The following is a 16,898-nucleotide window of genomic DNA, read 5'->3' on the forward strand; positions in this document are numbered from 1 at the left end:
TGGTTGACAAGGATAAACCATTCTAATTTTAGCCCAAGAACTCTATAGATCATAAGTTAGAACTAAGTTGCTAATGTGCACTGATAAGGAGAGTTGCCACACGGTGTCCTCCCCATAATGCTGAAATCATGGGTCCAGATTAAACACACACACACACACACACACACGCAGTGGGATTTTGAGCAAAGTTCTTTGAAAATATTAACAGTCTATAGAAATACTAATTGTATTAATTGCAATAGAATCATTGATTTATGGGCTAACTGAACTTTACCATTTCATAGTTAAGGAAACTGGCGTCCAAAGAATTGTGACATGTCCAAAGTCACAAAGGTATTAAGTTCACTCGAATTCTGGACCCAAAACAACAGCCGCTGACTCCAAATCCAGAACTTTTCTGGTTATTGTAGATAACTGAGTCTCGAGGACACATAAACACACACACAGAGCGTGCAATGTGACATTTGCTTTATTTGGGGTTGAAAGCTATTGGGGACATTTGGATTCAGATTGATGAGCTTAGCTACATGCCCAAGTGTGACCGAATGTCCTTAACCCATAGGCTAAGCCATACCTAGCAAAATACTACAACCAAGTTCTCCTGTTACCAAAAGGGTTTGACTCCTGACACCATCAGTCCCATTTACAAGGGCAGACATATTTGGATACTCTCTACAGGAGAAGTATGTGTGTCTGCTTTGCTTGGACCTAGTTTAGAAGTTTCGCTCAGAGCTAGTTCTTCTCAATGGAGCAGAACTCTTCCCAAAAACCTCTTTTCTCTGGGTTCCAGAATAGATCCCAATAAAGAATGTGACTGGATTCTTTTATTTTCAGAATCAAACAATGAAGAAGTATATGAAGATGTCTACAGTGGAGACAGCAGCCCCCAACCACAAATGGAGTGAGTGAGTCTCTCTTCCTCCTTGCCTAGGCAAATTGGGGGTGCTGGGCTTGGAGCAGTCAACTGGGGGGACAGGAATGGGGAGAACAGACAGGCGGGTGCTCTTCAAGTCCCTAAAGGTCAATCAGATGAAAGTGTGATTATTCTCATTCTAACTAATCCCAGAAGGCAGAAGGAAGAGCCAACGTAATGAGTTTCAGGAGCAGATTACTATTCCATGTAGGAAAAAAATTCCCAAGAGTTACTTCTGGTCAAAAGACAAATAGGATGCTTTGAAGGGAATTGAGATGTCATGTGACAGAGGGAATCAGTGCTCTACCTGATCCTACAAGGCAGAAATAAGCAAAATGTAAAGGTAGATTTCATTTTAATATAAGAAAAACATTTCCTATTAGTTTATGTAAACTGCCATCATCATCATCGTCATCATCATCATCATCATCCCTAGCACTTTAAGGTTTGCAAAACTCTCCACCAATATCTTCACATTTTATCTTGACAGTAACCCTGGGAGATATTCTTATCCCCATTCTACAGATGAAAAACCTGAATCAAAGCAAATTTAATTGATTAGACCAAGGTAGTAGGTGTCTAAGGGAAGATTTGAACTCAGGTCTTTCTAGACTCAGTTATCTAAAATAACCTGGGAAAGTATTCTGGATTTTAAGTCAGACTCCAGGCTTGGTGCTCTATCTAGTACACCTCCCTGGCTGCAAAGCTTAAATTTAAATGTTTTCTATGATCATAGAAAAGTTGCCAAACACACCCCACACTAGATGGATTATTTCACATTGGTCTTTATACCCCTAGTACCTAGCTAAATACCTGGCACATAGTAGGTGCTAAAAGAAATGCTTGCTGATAGATTACTTTCTCATAATGGCACTGAAAAATCACATCATTATCTAATTGGTACACAGAACAGAAAACTTGAGTCCTCTGTTTCCCAATTAAAGGCAACCCTTCCCCATGAAAACAAAAATATATAAAATAGAATCAGGAAAACAATAGTAAACAAAGTCAGAAATGGAGCCTTCTCTCCCTTCAATGAGCCTTTGAAAGCCAATGCCCAATGCTTAAGGCTAAACAGGGAGTCAGAATAGCACAAAGAACCAAATAGACCTCTCCACATCAGTCAAAACCTTTACTTAACTAGTTTAAGGAGCAGAAAAAATAAAAGAAGAAAAATGGAGGACAAGATCATGTTCCCTGAAGAAGGAAGATGTAGAAAGGTTCCAGTTGATTATAGAGTAGCAACAAATCCAGCACAAGAAACCCTGAGTTGGACAACATGGCGAAGAAAAGCAAGCTTGTGCCTTATGGCTAGAGGAAATATCAAAGCAAGGTCACGTGAGGTGACCAAGAGTATAGTTTCTCTGCCAAAGTGTGAAAGAGGGGACGCTAGAGGAGCCCTGTTATTATTGGTAGGAGGCACAAGGCACTTGACCAGTTTTCTAGGAGATGCAACTTTTGATCCCACTTTTCTTAAGAAAAGCTTGATGAAGGGGGCAGCTGGGTGGCTCAGTAGACTGAGAGCCAGGCCTAGAAATGGGAGGTCCTGGGTTCAAATCTGGCCTCAAACACTTCCCAGCTGTGTGACCCTGGGCAAGTCACTTCACCCCCATTGCCTAGTCCTTACCACTCTTCTGCCTTGAATCCAATACATAGTATTGATTCCAAGATGGAAGGTAAGTGTTTAAAAAAAAAAAAGAAAAGAAAAGCTTGATGAACTTGAAACTATGAGAACACCAATTACCCCTTCCAGTAGAGACCAGTTTCATTAGCAATTTTCCCTTAAAAGCAGGCACCACCTTTTTCTTTTAAAATAAACTCTTACCTTTCATCTAAGCATATTGGTTCTAAGGCAGAATGGTAAAGGTTAGATAATGGGGGTTAAGGGACTTGCCTATGGTCACTCATACAGGACATATCTGAGGCCAGATTTGAACCCAGGATAATTCACTGAGCCACTTAGCTGTACTGCCCCACCATCCACCAACTCTTTATGAGGAACATGCCCAAAAGTCTTAAGGGATACAAAAGCAGAGTATTATATATTCAGCAATTATTGAATAAGCTACTTACAAGCGCCATAACATTTATACTGCCTTTATTATTGCAAAGTATTTGAGTCAGTCACCTTAGCAGCACAGTGAATAATAATAGAGCATTAGACTGGGTGTGAGAAGGACCTGAGGTCAAATCCAACCTCAAAGATTTACTAGCAGTATGACCTCTGATTGCCTCAGTTTCCTCAAATGCAAAATGGGAATAATAGTATTTTCTTCCCAGCATCATTGTGATGCTATTTTTAAATCTCTTAGCACAGTACCTGCTGCTAAATAAACACTAAGTGTTGTTCTTCTATTACTATTGTAAGGGCCAGACTGTAAGGGGTCAAAATTAAAGGGTTGGACTAAATACAAAAGAGTGTGGTCGCCAAGAAATATATTACTTGAGTCAGAATGACTTGTGGTAGTTTATTTACAAAAGGAGAAAGAATGAAAGTAAGAAAATCAGAGAGAGGTAAGGGTAAGGTATCTAATGTAACACACTAAGTATTTTGCTCTGGCCCCTGGCTTAACCCAGGCAGGGCTAATTATTCCTCAGTCAGAGGGGTCTGACCTTTGAGCCAAGGGCCTGGTGATGAATAAAGCAAGGGCTTCACTCATGAAGCCTCTCTCAAGAGGGGAGGCCTCTCCTGAGGCTAGTCCCTCCAGAAAATCCAGGAAAGGGAGAGATTTAAGATTAAAGAACAGTCTCACCAAGTCCAAGGTCTCAGGTCCAGTAAGCAGATTCTTCCATCAGCCTCCAATGCATGAGCTCTGAACTCTGAAGAACAAAGAACTGAACTCACAGGAAGTTGTAACTCCTTTTAAAGACTCTTCTTTGCATCACTTCCTGTGCCTTCCTCTACTTTTATGTGGACCAATTATAGTCTATAGTTTTGCTTCAGACTGCCCAGGGAGAGTCAGTGGATTCTGATTCATCACCCACTTTCCCACACATGGGTCACAGACCTCCCCCACTTAAGGATAAGTGGGGTGTATATGCTTCTGGTGGTTAAATCTAAAAATGGGAAGGGGGGAGTTAATTCCATCTTTACACTATCATCATTCATCATTGTTATTTTCATTATCCACTTCCATATTCATGGCTTACTCGTGTACAGCAATACATATATATATATATATATATACATATATATATATATATATAAATTAATTAAAGTATATAAAGAACATTAAAGTGTTTGGTGTCCACATGGAATACCCTTCTTTCCTTGAAACATGCCCCCAGCACATTTATGCCAAAAACGATTGCTGTAAAATGGGGACAATCACTCCCAACCTGTCCATTTCACAAATCTTTAGTGGAAAATGAGACCATTATTTTAAAAGCTTTTCTAGCAGTGAGGTGGCTCAGTGGATAGAAACCCAGGTCTAGAGATGAGAGGTCCTGGGTTCAAATCTGACCTCAGATACTGTGATCCTTAGCAAGTCACTTAAGCCCATTGCCTAGCTCTCACTGATTCTAAGAAAAAAGGAAGAGTTTTTAAAAAAAATGAAAACTATACAATTCTAGTCTTAAGATATATATATTTTAGAATTATAATATGGCCCATAACAGATTTGTAAAATACTCTGAAAAAAGATGCCCAAAATACAAGACCTATCCTCCTAAGGTAGCTATGTAAAGATCAATTCTTCCCATCAAAAAAAGAGAAAGAAAATTATTTCTTTAATTTGACTTTGTAAAGGAGAAGTTTCATTATGAATCTTGTTTAAAGCAGTATGATATCATAGAACGTGTTCAGATATAGAGTCATGCCAAGCCTGGGTTCAAATTCTGCCCCTGGTGCTTATTTGTAAACACAGTCAAGTCATTTTTACATCTCTTAGCCTCAGTTTCTTATCTGTAAAACAGGGATAATAATAACAGCTCAGAAATCCTCAGGATTGTCATGATGATCACAAGAGATTTTTTTTAATAGAATGAATTTTCTATTTTTAGTCATCTCTATACTTTGTAAAAAATGTTGTGCTTGGCAAACATCAAAATAAATGAGCTTTTCCATATACATTGTAAAACAGACTAGGATTATACATGAAACTGAAAATCTCTGTTTTGCAGAGCATTTTTAAACTTTAAAGCTCTATGTAAAGTTGGTTATTCATTATCATCATTATCTTCATTATCATTGTTATCATAACAGTGCTGTCCATGGTACCCAAAAAGATGGTCTTTATATGGAATGGTAAAGAACCAGTCTTGCCCCACCCATGTTGAATGAAACTGACAAAATCCTAATACACAGGGCATTCAACAAGCCCCTACCTCTATCTTCTGTACTGAAATTGATTATTTGGGCAACCAAAGATGATCTAGACCTCTTCTAGGAAAGAAGCAGGAGAAATGGAGAAAAGGCTGAGTGACAGGAAGCAGTTTCAAAGCAAGAAATTTAGGAGTGATGTTGAGAAACCTTTCTGCCCAACCAGAGTTGCCCAGAAGTGAAGCTAGCTGCCTTGAATGGTGATCACCCCATTCTCTGCTTGTACACTTACAGGCTGGACTAGATGAACCATGAGTCTTCTTCTAGCTCAGAGTCATTGTGTCTGTGAAGTACAGCAAACCTCTCTGTGGTGTTCATCATGAATAGGCATCCCAAGAGTATGTTGCTTTGTTCCATGAACCTTACTGACTTTATGCCCCCCTTTTTAAATATAGAAAAGGAGGACAGCTGAAAGGTAATTTCTGTTTTTGTAGCAGAGATCAGTTATTGGTCATTTGCTAATGAGGAAGAGAAGCCTAGAAGAAGATGTCTAGACATATTCCCAGGATCGCTATTGGGAGTCTCTATATCACACAGCATCCACAAACCCCTAGTCCTCACTCTGTGGTGGGCCTTCAAATCCAACATATACATCATTTCCTTTTCCTTAGGTTGGAAGGAAAAGAAAAATTTAAAAAACTGGGCAGATTTTTCAAGAAAGAAAAGGAAAAATGTAAACCAAAGAAGACAAAGAAAAACTTAAGGTAAATCAAAAAAAAAAGAGTTGGATGGGGCGGGTGTCTTTCTTAGGAAATAGTGATTATTTTTACTAGAATCTTGGACAAACATGGAAACTGAATTGGCAAAAATGGGTGGTTCTGGGAATCAAATACAGGGACTTCTTTCAGACCCTTGGATATGTCTAGTCTTTGGGATGGAAAGAGCAGGTAAATAATGGGACTATACCTAGGATTTCTTTAGAATAGGAAGATCTTGATGAGGACCCTCCACTCTGCCAATACTAATCAGAAACTTTTCTGGACTTAAGAGTCTTAGAAATTTGCCTGGGACCCTAGCAGGTGAAGTGACTGGCAAAACTTGAAGGCAGATTTCCCTTACTCTAAATCTAGTTCTTCACCACGAGGCCATGCTACCTTTTGAGGGATAAATCACATAAATGCTCTGTATAATGGATTTTTCTAACATTCCCTCCTCTTTTGTTTTTGTCTGTCCAACAGTGGGTTTTCCATTTCGATGCCTAATTTAGGTGAGTGACCTTTGCTTTTCTCATTTATGGAAATATTTTAGGAGAGAATGGAATGGGGAAAGGAGAGAAGGATTAAGTCTCATCCTAAAAATCTTGCTATACAAAAACAAGCTTGCCAAACACATCCATGAGGGGATGATGCTTTGTTTTACAAAAGAATTCCTCACATGACCATGCCTGAATTTGATTCAAATCTCACAAATTCACTTTGGAGACAGTGATTCCAAATAATAGGTGGGGGGGTGGGTGGGAAGCGAATCCTCATAGCCAGGCGATAGTGTGGGGCAGTGGTAAGGGAATGGAGTTGAAGGAAAACCTTGACTCCTGATATTTATTTGTCTTGTGACCCAGGACCAGCCACTTCATTTCTAGGGATCTCAGATTCCTCAGCTATGAAATGGGGATAATAAGTGCACTTACTTCACAGAGTTGTAAGATCAGATGAGACAGGAGTACAGAACACTTTCTGATTCTTCAGGCTGTCAAAATGTAAGGATGTTTGTGGCAGAGTAGACTGAATGTTGACTTTGAAACAAGAGATTCTGTTCATTTTTTCCAGTAATTCCAGAAATATCCCCCCCTCTTTATGACACCATGTAGGGTTTTCTTGGCAAAGACACTGGACTGGTTTGCCATTTCCTTCCTCAACTCATTTTATAAATGAGGAAACTGAGGCCAAGAGAGTTAAATGACTGTTAGAGGCATTTATAAGTGTCTGAGGTCCAATTTGAACTGAGATTCTGACTCCAGGTCCAGCACTATCTACTGTGCTACCTAGTTTCTCTTTGGAACAAGAGAACATGGCTTCAAATCCAATCTCTGACATGTATTTCTTGTATGACCTTGTGTAACTTGCATGGGCCTTAGTTTCCTCATTTTTAAAATGAGGAGGTTAGATGAGGTGGCCTCTTCTGACTCTGCATATGTGCTCCTAGGGATTGCTCTATAGATGTCCATTATGATGGTGGTTGTGATGATGATGATGACAATTTGGAATTACAAATTACAAATCCATGCATTTACTAAAGGAATCATCAGGTAAAATAAATCCATCCTTGGCTCCTCCTGGGAAATCATCCCTTTCTGGCCATCTTAAGTCTTTCATTCATTCTTCCACATTATTAAATGCCTACTATGGACCTACTATGGGTTGGGCATTGTTCTGGGCATTGAAGTCAGAGACAGAATAAGTCTCTGCTCTCCAGAACCTGTAAAAATGTACAAACCCACATGCGTGCTGTCACAGCTACCTGGCTCCAATGTCATTGTCATCCTCAGCTGTGGTACCATTTATATTTAACACTTTAGGGTTTACAAAACACTATACATAGATTATCACATTTGATCCTCACAAAAACCCCAAGAGGTAGATACTATTATTATAATACCCATTTTACAGATGAGTAAAATAAGGCTGTGAGAGGTTATAAGATTCCTCAAAGTCAGAGTTGTCTGATACAAGATTCAAACCTAAGGTCTTCCTGATTCCCAAAACATCATTCTATCCACTGGGCCACCTCACTGCTTATCAATATTCTAAGTGGGGGAGGGGGACACCTGGATGGTTCAACGGATTGGGAGCCAGTCTTGGAAATAAGAGGTCCTGGGTTCAAATCTAGACTCAGACATTTCCTAACTGTGTGACCCTGGGCAAGTCATTTAACCCCCTCCCATTACCTAGCTTTTACCACTTGTCTGCCTTGGAACCAATACACAGTATTGATTCTAATGTGGAACATAAGTGTTAAAAAAAGAATATTCTAAGTGGTATTGACCCTATATTTTCATGATGTCAGAACTTCAAGTGTTCCTCAGTGCCTACAGAATAAAACATCTATCTTGGCATTAGTTACTACACAAGGAGGAATTGAATTACCTTGTTAGCTGTCAATATTAAATAAATAATTATCTATAAATAATATATGTAAATAAATAGATAAATGAATGAATGAATGAATGAATGGATAAATAAATAAAGACTATATTTCTTCAGAAAAGCTCTAGTCTAACTCCTTAATTTTACATATGAGGGAACTGAGGACCAGAAGGGTGAGGAAAAAAACTGGCCCAAAACTTACACAGGCAAAAGAGTACCTACCAGTGCCTGTACTCACTCCCACATTCCATTTAATTTTTCCATCATACTATCCTTTCACTCAATTGTTCACAGTGAAAACCACCATTTCTGCATCACAATCTTGAGAAGACAGCTCTCTGGAGCAATGATATGGATGTTGCCTCTGTTTCTCCATCTGTAAAATGAGGGAGCTGGGCTTTATGATATCTAAAGACACCCTCTCCGAGATTTAAATCTAGGATCCTATTAGATAGAGAATTCAAGGGTTTGCAGTAGAGGAAACTGAGTCTTAAAGCCCTTGATGGAGTGATGTGGTCTGTATCACAAGTGTCAGGACAAACTTTTCTGATTTGGCAGCAGGCATTCCCCCACTGCATTTGGGCTCTCTACATTCAATCTACTACCAAGTCTTGCTAGCCTCTTCCTGCCCACTTCTCCATGCCTGGTGGGCACCACCCCTAATACATCTCCACTTACTGAAACTCTTCTACTCCTTCAAAACCCAGGTCAAGTACCATCTCCTTCATGAAGTCTTCCCTGATTACTCCAACTGGAAGTGATACTTCTCTCCCTCTCTATCTGTCTCTTTCCCATTCCTCTCCATTGTAATCCAATTTAATTGGGTTTTCTTAAACAACTACAGGGATAACTAGGAGACACCAAGGAGAGAGAGGCCTGGAGTCAAGAAGATTAATCTTAATGAGTTCAATCTGGTCTCAGCCACCTACTAGCTGTGTTACTTCATTCTGTTTGGCTCAGTTTTCTCATTTGTCAAATGAGTTGAAGAAGGAAATGGCTAACCACTCCAGTATCTTTGCCACGCAAAACCCAAATGGAATCGCAAAGAATTGGATGTGACTAGAACAACTGAACAATAAAGGAACTGCTATGTGCCAGGCACTATGCTAGGTGCTGAGGGATACAAAATAAAGGTATTGACTAATGATTTTCATCTCCTTTGGATTCTAGAATTTAAGTCTCAAGATAGCATATTCTACGATGATGTGACGGTGGACAAGAAAGATTGCAAGTATGTTGACTTCACTCTTTGATCAGCCAGATCTCTCCAAGGTTTAATCCAGCCCTCAGTGTGAGTCAGGCATATTGGGAGGTACATCAGTTCTTAAATCTGTTGAAGACTGACAGCATGGGATAGGGGAAAATGCCCTGGATTTGAGGTTGGAGGACAAAGATTTGAATCTTAAATAGATTATTATCTGTATGATCTTGGACAAGTCACTTAATAACCTATGACAGCTTCAGTTTCTTCATCTGTGAAATGGAGGATTAGATTAGATGGTCTATAAGATGTCACAACATCATTCTGACCTAAATCCTTCATGAGTCTTCTAGGGCTGATCCATCCATCTGTATTCCTGGTCTCATTTCCTCCTCCCTTTTTCTAGGACCTGGAAATCACCTTTCTCCTCTTATATTCTTCTCAACTGCTCACTCATTCCCATCTGTTTACAGAGATGTTCTTCTCTTCTTAATTTTCCATAAAGAAACCTTTCCTAAGGCCCTCTTCGGCATCTCACTACTCTTGGCCATCTCCTATGTACCCAGACTAAACTTGCAAAGCTCTCTTTATACTTGCCTTTAAATGCCTTCTCATCTCAGCTCCTTGGAATGTCGCTTCTTTCCCCAGCACTCTATTCAAATAGCTTCTCAAAGGTCCCCATTGGCCTCCTAACTGCCCCCATTAAATGGTCTTTTCCAGTACTTCTCCGTGATCTCTTTATAGCACTGGTCCCAACTGACTTCCTAGAAATCTGATCATTTCAGTTTTGTGTAAACTCTTTAGTTGTTTCCCACTGCCAGCTACCAAAAGTTCCAACTCCTTTGCCTTAACAATTAAGCTCTCCCCAATATGGCGACACATGACCTTTTCAGCCTTCTCTCATACTGATCCCTTTGTCATACTCTGGACTCTAGCAGAACTTGGTATCTCTTGGATAAACACAAACATTTCTTGCCTCTGTTGGCTTGCTTCCATTGATCTCTGTGCTTAGAATATCATCATCCCACTCCTTCCATGTGTCGAATTTTTACCAAATCTTAAAAGTTGAACTCAAACATTACCCTGGGAAAGTCACTTGACCCTCATTGCCTAGCCCTTATTGCTCTTCTACCTTGAAACCAATACACAGTATTGACTCCAAGACAGAAGGTAAGGGTTTAAAAAAGAAAAAAGTTGAACTCAAATGCACTAACAAATTTCAGAAATGACCTTTCCCTGATTGGCTCTCAAACTTTGTTGTTGTTCAGTAGTTTTAGTTGTATCTGACTGTTTCTTGGCAGATATACTGAAGTGGTTTGCTATTTCCTTCTCTGGATCATTTTATAGATGAGGAAACTGAGGCAAACAGGGTAGAGTGACTTACTCAGGGTCACACAGCTAGTGTCTGAGACCAGATTTGAAAGGAAGACAGTCTTTCTAACTTGAGCCTAGCACTCTCTTCACTGTGCCACCTAGTTATATCTTCCTAATTCATTTATTCTATATTCTTTTATATTATGATTATTTGTGACAACGACATACCCCTCTTAGTGTGTAACTTTAACCTTTGGGAAGACAGAGGGCTCTGATCAATCTATTCTATTTTTTATCTAGGACCAAATTGCCTCATTGATTCCCACTTTATAGTGTAACTTGAGATCTGGTAGGACCAGCTGTAATCTCAGGGAAGAGACTATGTCATACCTATCATACCTGGCCCAAATGCTATAGGCTGTATCTGATCAATACGATGATAGTGATTGAATCAAACTAAATTAACATGAATGGTTTCATTGTCGGACAGGTATAGTTGTTCGGACATTCTTTGTTCTGCTGAGCCAAAATCTACCTTCCCCCCAAATCCATCCATTGGTCCCCACTAATTATGTTCTCTTGGGCCTGTATCTAATGCCTTCCAAATACCAAAAGGTGGGGACATTTTCTCTGGCCGACTGTTTTCTTCTCCATGCTCAGTATTACCAATTCTTTTTTCAAACATCTGTTGTATTTACTTTTTCATTTGCTTTTCCCTTTTCAGAGAAAAAGAGGAAAAAGTAAGACTCTGGAAACCAAAATTTCGGATAATGAAAGAAAATAAAGGGAACAAAATGTCTGAGGAATCAGAAAGGTAATCCTCCATATTCACCTCCATCCCCTTCTATATCTTACTCATTCAAAGGTTCTTCTTTTTGGCGTAGCCTTTTGAACCACAGCCAAAAAGTCTATGATCAGAAACGTGTCCAATGTGTTCCGTCATCAAAGACTTTTTCAAAGCAAGTACTATGTGTCCAGCTCAATGCTAGGCTTGAGGGACCAAACACCGGGCATCAGATAGATACAGAGTTTGCTCTTGTCCTCATGGAATGAATAAGCTCATAGACAAATGGCTATGAATGAACTAAGAATTCTGCAATTAAGGGGAATCGTTTCTTTCTTCTCCATTAGAACTTGGATGAAACTTTAAGAGAAGTTTAGGGGGCAGCTGGATGCCTCAGTAGATTTAGAGCCAGGTGTAGAGACATGAGGTCCTGGGTTCAAATCTGGCCTCAGACACTTCCTAGTTTTGTGACCCTGGGCAAGTCATTTAACCCCCATTGCCTAGCTTTTCCCACTTTTCTACCTTGGAGCCAATACACAGTATTGATTCCAAGGTGGAAAGTAAAGGTTTAAAAAATAAAATTAAATTTAAAAGAAAAAAGAGAAGGGGTTTAGTGAAGTTAACTAAGCTTTCATACCAAATGCCTGTGTTCTCATGGGAAAGAGGAATTGCACATGTTTTGTCCTGTTATAAAGGGCAGACCTGGGAACGATGATGGAAGTCACAAAAAGATCAATTTAGGATTGATGGGGGAGGTAGAATGGGCTGCTACAGGAAGTAGTAGGTTCCTTCACACCATGTATCTTTGAGCACTTCTTATGAACACATACTTGTTGCAAAGTTGTAACCAGAATGCTCTTTGGGGGAATATGGGAGACCACAGGGTCAAAATGGTCCCTTCCCACTCTGATTCTGTGCACGACTTTCGGCTGTGGACTGGAATGGTAAGGACTGATGGGCTGAACCCAGAGGTCCCTGGGATTGGTCATTTCCAACTAGGAGATTCTTTGGTTGTAGGAGGGAAACCCCCAATGGAGGTAGCAGCCCTTGAGTTAAGTCTTTAAGTTAGTGAGAGATTTTAAAAGATGTAAAATAGAGTGAGTCTACTCTAGACCGTAGGGAAAGGGGAAAGCATGGTGAAAAAAAGGAGACAGGGAGTATTTAGTCCAATTGGAATACAAAATACATACAGAGTTGTAAAAGAGAAAGATGGAAAGGTAAATTAAGGCCAGACTCCATAAAAGGCAGCATAGTATTAGAGAAAAAAACAAGAGACTGGGATTCAGGAAGCCTAGGCTTGAAACGCCACTCTGACAGAGGAGCAGAGATAGAAAGAATCTTGGGAAATAGTCTACTACAAACTTTTCATTTTACAGATGGGTAAACTGAGACAATCAGAGAGGCAAAGTCACATGCTCAAGGTCACACAGGTAATGAGTAGCCAAGGCAAGATTTAAACCCAAGTTCTCCATCTCCAAATCCAAAGCTCTTCTCACTCTACTACTGTAGCCCAGGCAAAGTCACTTATAACCTCTCTAGGTCTCATCCTTAAAGTAGGAAAGTAATACCTGAAATGTCAACCTCAGGGAGTTGTTCTGAGCAAATGTTTCTGAACTGTCAGGTACTCAGAAATGTGAGCTCTTGTTGTTATCATCTCATCTATTACTATATAGATTTGGAAAGAATGGGGAGCCTGTGACAATGTCTGAGCTGTAGAGTATTGTGATCAAACACAGTAGGAAGATGACTTAGGACTCAGCTGGCATTTATTAAGTACCTACTAAGTGCCAGATGCCATGCTAGGCACTGATGATTTTAAGAAAGGCAGAGAGAGAGAGAGAGAGAGAGAGAGAGAGAGAGAGAGGAAAAGAAAACAATACAATACATTCACTCAAGGATCTCACAGTCTAAGGGGGGAGAAAACCTGTAAACAGTTTTGTACAAACAAGATATATATGGGATAAATGGGAGATAATCAACAGAAGGAAGGAAGCTTCTTGCAACAAAAGGATTCTAGCTGGGACTTGAATCTATGTCAGTAATGGCAAACCTTTTAGAGGGGCAGGTGATGTCCTCAGACATGTGGAAAGGAGGAAGAGAGCAGTCTAGCCTTACTTCCCTCTGGATTTCTAGTAATGAACTCTGGCAAACTTTGTACTGGAGCAAAGGGGCTAATGGACATGCCCACAGAGAGGGCTCTGAGTGCCTCCTCTGGTATGCATGCCATAGTTCACCACCATGGCTCTATGTTATTCAAAGTTATGTGAAAGGAAAAATGGAGGCAGGCAGAAATAGGAAGCAGAAATAGGAATCTTAAGAGTAGGAAAGGTCCCAAGTGATAAAGCCCATGCCTGACTTTCAGCTTGACTCCTTTCCACAGTATCTTCAGGGATTAGAGTCTGGTGAAGGCATTTGAGTTGTCTAGGCAAGATTTGGAAAGTGTCCCCTGTGTGTCTTAAATCTTCACAGTAACACACATGACTTGACATCACAAAATAAATACCTCCATATCATGAAGAATGGAATTCTATTAGCATTAAAGATGTCTGCAGTTCTAAAAGAGAGCACTGTGGGATAGTATAATGGAGGGCTAGACTTGGCGTCAAGCAAGACTTGGGTTCAAATTCCATCTCTGACAATACTATTGCTATAATAGTTCTGAGTTATTCCTTTCTATTTTTCTCAAAAAAAAAAAAACAGCCTAAAGTGGAAATTCTTAACCTTTTGATTTCATAGATCCCTTAGGTCGTCTGGTGAAGTCCATGAATCATCTCAGAACAATGCTTTAAAATTCATAATATAGTACATAGGATGATAAAGAAAATAAATTATATTGAAATAAAGCTCTCAAAATAGTTTAAAAGTAAATTAATGGATCCCAGGTTAAGAGTCCCTCACGTAGGACTTACCTCCCAAATCAGAGATAATTTGTGATCTGCATTGATGGAAGTTTTCATTTAGGAGTTCCCTGTGCTGCTGATTCAAGCACTCCAGGCCAGTAATTCAAGCAAGAGGACCAGAGTACAATATGTTGCAATTGAAAGCAAGAATATTGATTCAAATGACGACACACGTACCCTCTTCCTTCAAAGCCACACCAGCAAAGAAGCAGCTAGCTCAAAAAAGCATGCTTGGAAGGCAACAAGAGCTCAAAGCAAGCTTCTGACTCCAATCTCCCAGAGCTGGGTGTTTCTCTCCTTCAGGTGGAAAAGTGTCCCACTGCCCCCTAAAAGAATCAGCCCAGCATGTACCACCAGAGTCACAGGACGCCATGAAAGGTGCAAGAGTAAGGGAGCAGAGGCAGGAGGGTGACCGTGATCCCACATTTACTGGAAGGACCTAACTTTCCACCCATTGTAGCCATCCCTGGCATAGCATCAGAAGCACCAACACAGAAGTGCCCCACCAAGGGCTTCCACTCTGCTGAAGACCCAGATCTTTGGCAAGGTCATATTTCTTTTAAAAGCTCTATCTCAAAGCTTCTCATGTTGTCCCTGAAACATCAAACTCTTAGTCTGATCTCTGCATGCCAGACTCTTCTCTGATGGTCATGGTGAATCCTTTTCCCTCTGAGGGAGACAACCTACTCCATTATTGGACCTTCTACCAGCTGGGAAACCTTTTCTTCTGTTGAGTCCAAATCTGTCTCATAATTTCTCACTTCATTGTCTTCACTCTGCCCAGAAGGCTACATTGAACAAATATATTTACCAAGAGAATGGCTGTCTTATTCTCCCAGGTTCCCTCTTTCCCAAGCTAAACATCTCTGACTCCTTCAGCTGAGCCTCCATGAACATATGGCAATGGGGAAGCATCCGAGAGGGATGTAAGATGCTATAACCCACCTAGGAACTCCTCAGGGCCAATTAAGCACCAACCCTTTGGTTATGGAAACAAAGTTTATTTTTACAAAAGGGATAAGGGGAACTGGTAGGCATGACCCTCACACTCTTCAAACTACCTCCACCCAACTGCTACGTCCCCTGCTTAACGGGAGCCTTCTGTTCTCCTCTGGGCCCTGCCTACAGCTCCCTGTCCTACCTAAAACCCTTTCCCCAAGCTATCTGACTGATCCTAATCTTCCCACCAGTAATTAATAAAGAAAGAAAGGGGAAACCCTCTGGATTTGGCTACTGTACTAAGTAACTCAAAGTTATAGGTAGAAAGCTTTGAATTACCTTAGCCAATAAGAATTCTGGAAGATGGGCCACTGGCAGATGAAGACTGGACTCAGGGAAATTCGTTTCCTCCAAGTAAACCCTCTACTGGATGCCAACGATTTTCTCCATGAAATCCCAACTTTCCAGGGAGAATCTCTTCGAGCAAAACTCCTCCTTCAGCTTGAAATTGTGGGCAGAGACAAAACCCACTCCCAGCTCAGATCCAAGAAGGAAGTGAAGTTCATTTCTTTTCAGTTTTGGCCTCCCACAATTCCTTCCAACCCAGAATCCTTTCCCAGGGATTATCTCAAAATTCTCTTCTTGCAACTACCCTAGGAAGCCAGACCATCCCTAATTTATTCCTCCAGTATTATGTGAACTGCTGCCCTTTTACCACATTGGCTGCCATCTTGATGAGCTCCATTTTGTAGTAATAATCAAAATGAAGGCCTCACGTGAAGATGGAGCATTAAGGCTGACTAAGTATTTTCTTCCCCCAAGATCTATGATATAGGTCAGGTAAATTAAGTAATAGAATTCTAATTCAGAATGGAATTACTAAGAGCCTACTATGTGTCAAGAACTATGCAAGGCACCTAAACTAAAAAGGACAAAACCAAAACTGTCCTTTTTCTCAAGAAGCTTTTATTCTCTTTGGGGGAAATAATACGCGTACAGATCAGTAGATATCAAATGCAGACAGAGAAATGCCAAGTAATTTGTGGTCTAGAGAAGGACCCCACTTAATTCCATTTGAAAAAGAGGCTGAAAGTGTTAGATCACTTGCTCATGACCTCAGCCAAAATTCTAGATGTGGTTTGGCAACTCCCAGTCCAAATGGTCGTCCCTCGTGCACCATATTGGTTGATTCTACATCGTCTACTGGAGAAATAAACTCGAAGGTGGGATCTAAATGAGCACTGAGAAGAATACTAAAACAGCTTTGTGGTTTTATCCCCTGGCATACTTGTGGCGGGGTGGGGCAGGGTGGGGAGAACAGTAATTACTGAGGTGGGATTTGGGAGAAAACCTGTTCCCTACTCCATTGCGAGAGCTGGGAACAATCCCTCAGTGGCTTTGTAGTAGAAACGTTTCTCAGGCAAGTTATCTTCCAAACAGTTA

General features: G+C 40.4%; 1 protein-coding gene across 1 annotated transcript in view; it reads left to right on the plus strand.

The window, feature by feature from the left end:
- The window catches only part of FYB2 (FYN binding protein 2), a 69,475-nt gene that overhangs the window by 45,701 nt on the left and 6,876 nt on the right, over positions 1–16,898 (plus strand). The window contains exons 10-14 of the mRNA XM_007480524.2: positions 835–901; positions 5,846–5,938; positions 6,413–6,441; positions 9,488–9,548; positions 11,557–11,646. Coding sequence (XP_007480586.2) covers positions 835–901; positions 5,846–5,938; positions 6,413–6,441; positions 9,488–9,548; positions 11,557–11,646 — 340 coding nt within the window. The remainder of the gene's footprint in view (positions 1–834; positions 902–5,845; positions 5,939–6,412; positions 6,442–9,487; positions 9,549–11,556; positions 11,647–16,898) is intronic.

Source organism: Monodelphis domestica, chromosome 2, assembly GCF_027887165.1.
Source record: "Monodelphis domestica isolate mMonDom1 chromosome 2, mMonDom1.pri, whole genome shotgun sequence".
NCBI lineage: Eukaryota > Metazoa > Chordata > Mammalia > Didelphimorphia > Didelphidae > Monodelphis > Monodelphis domestica.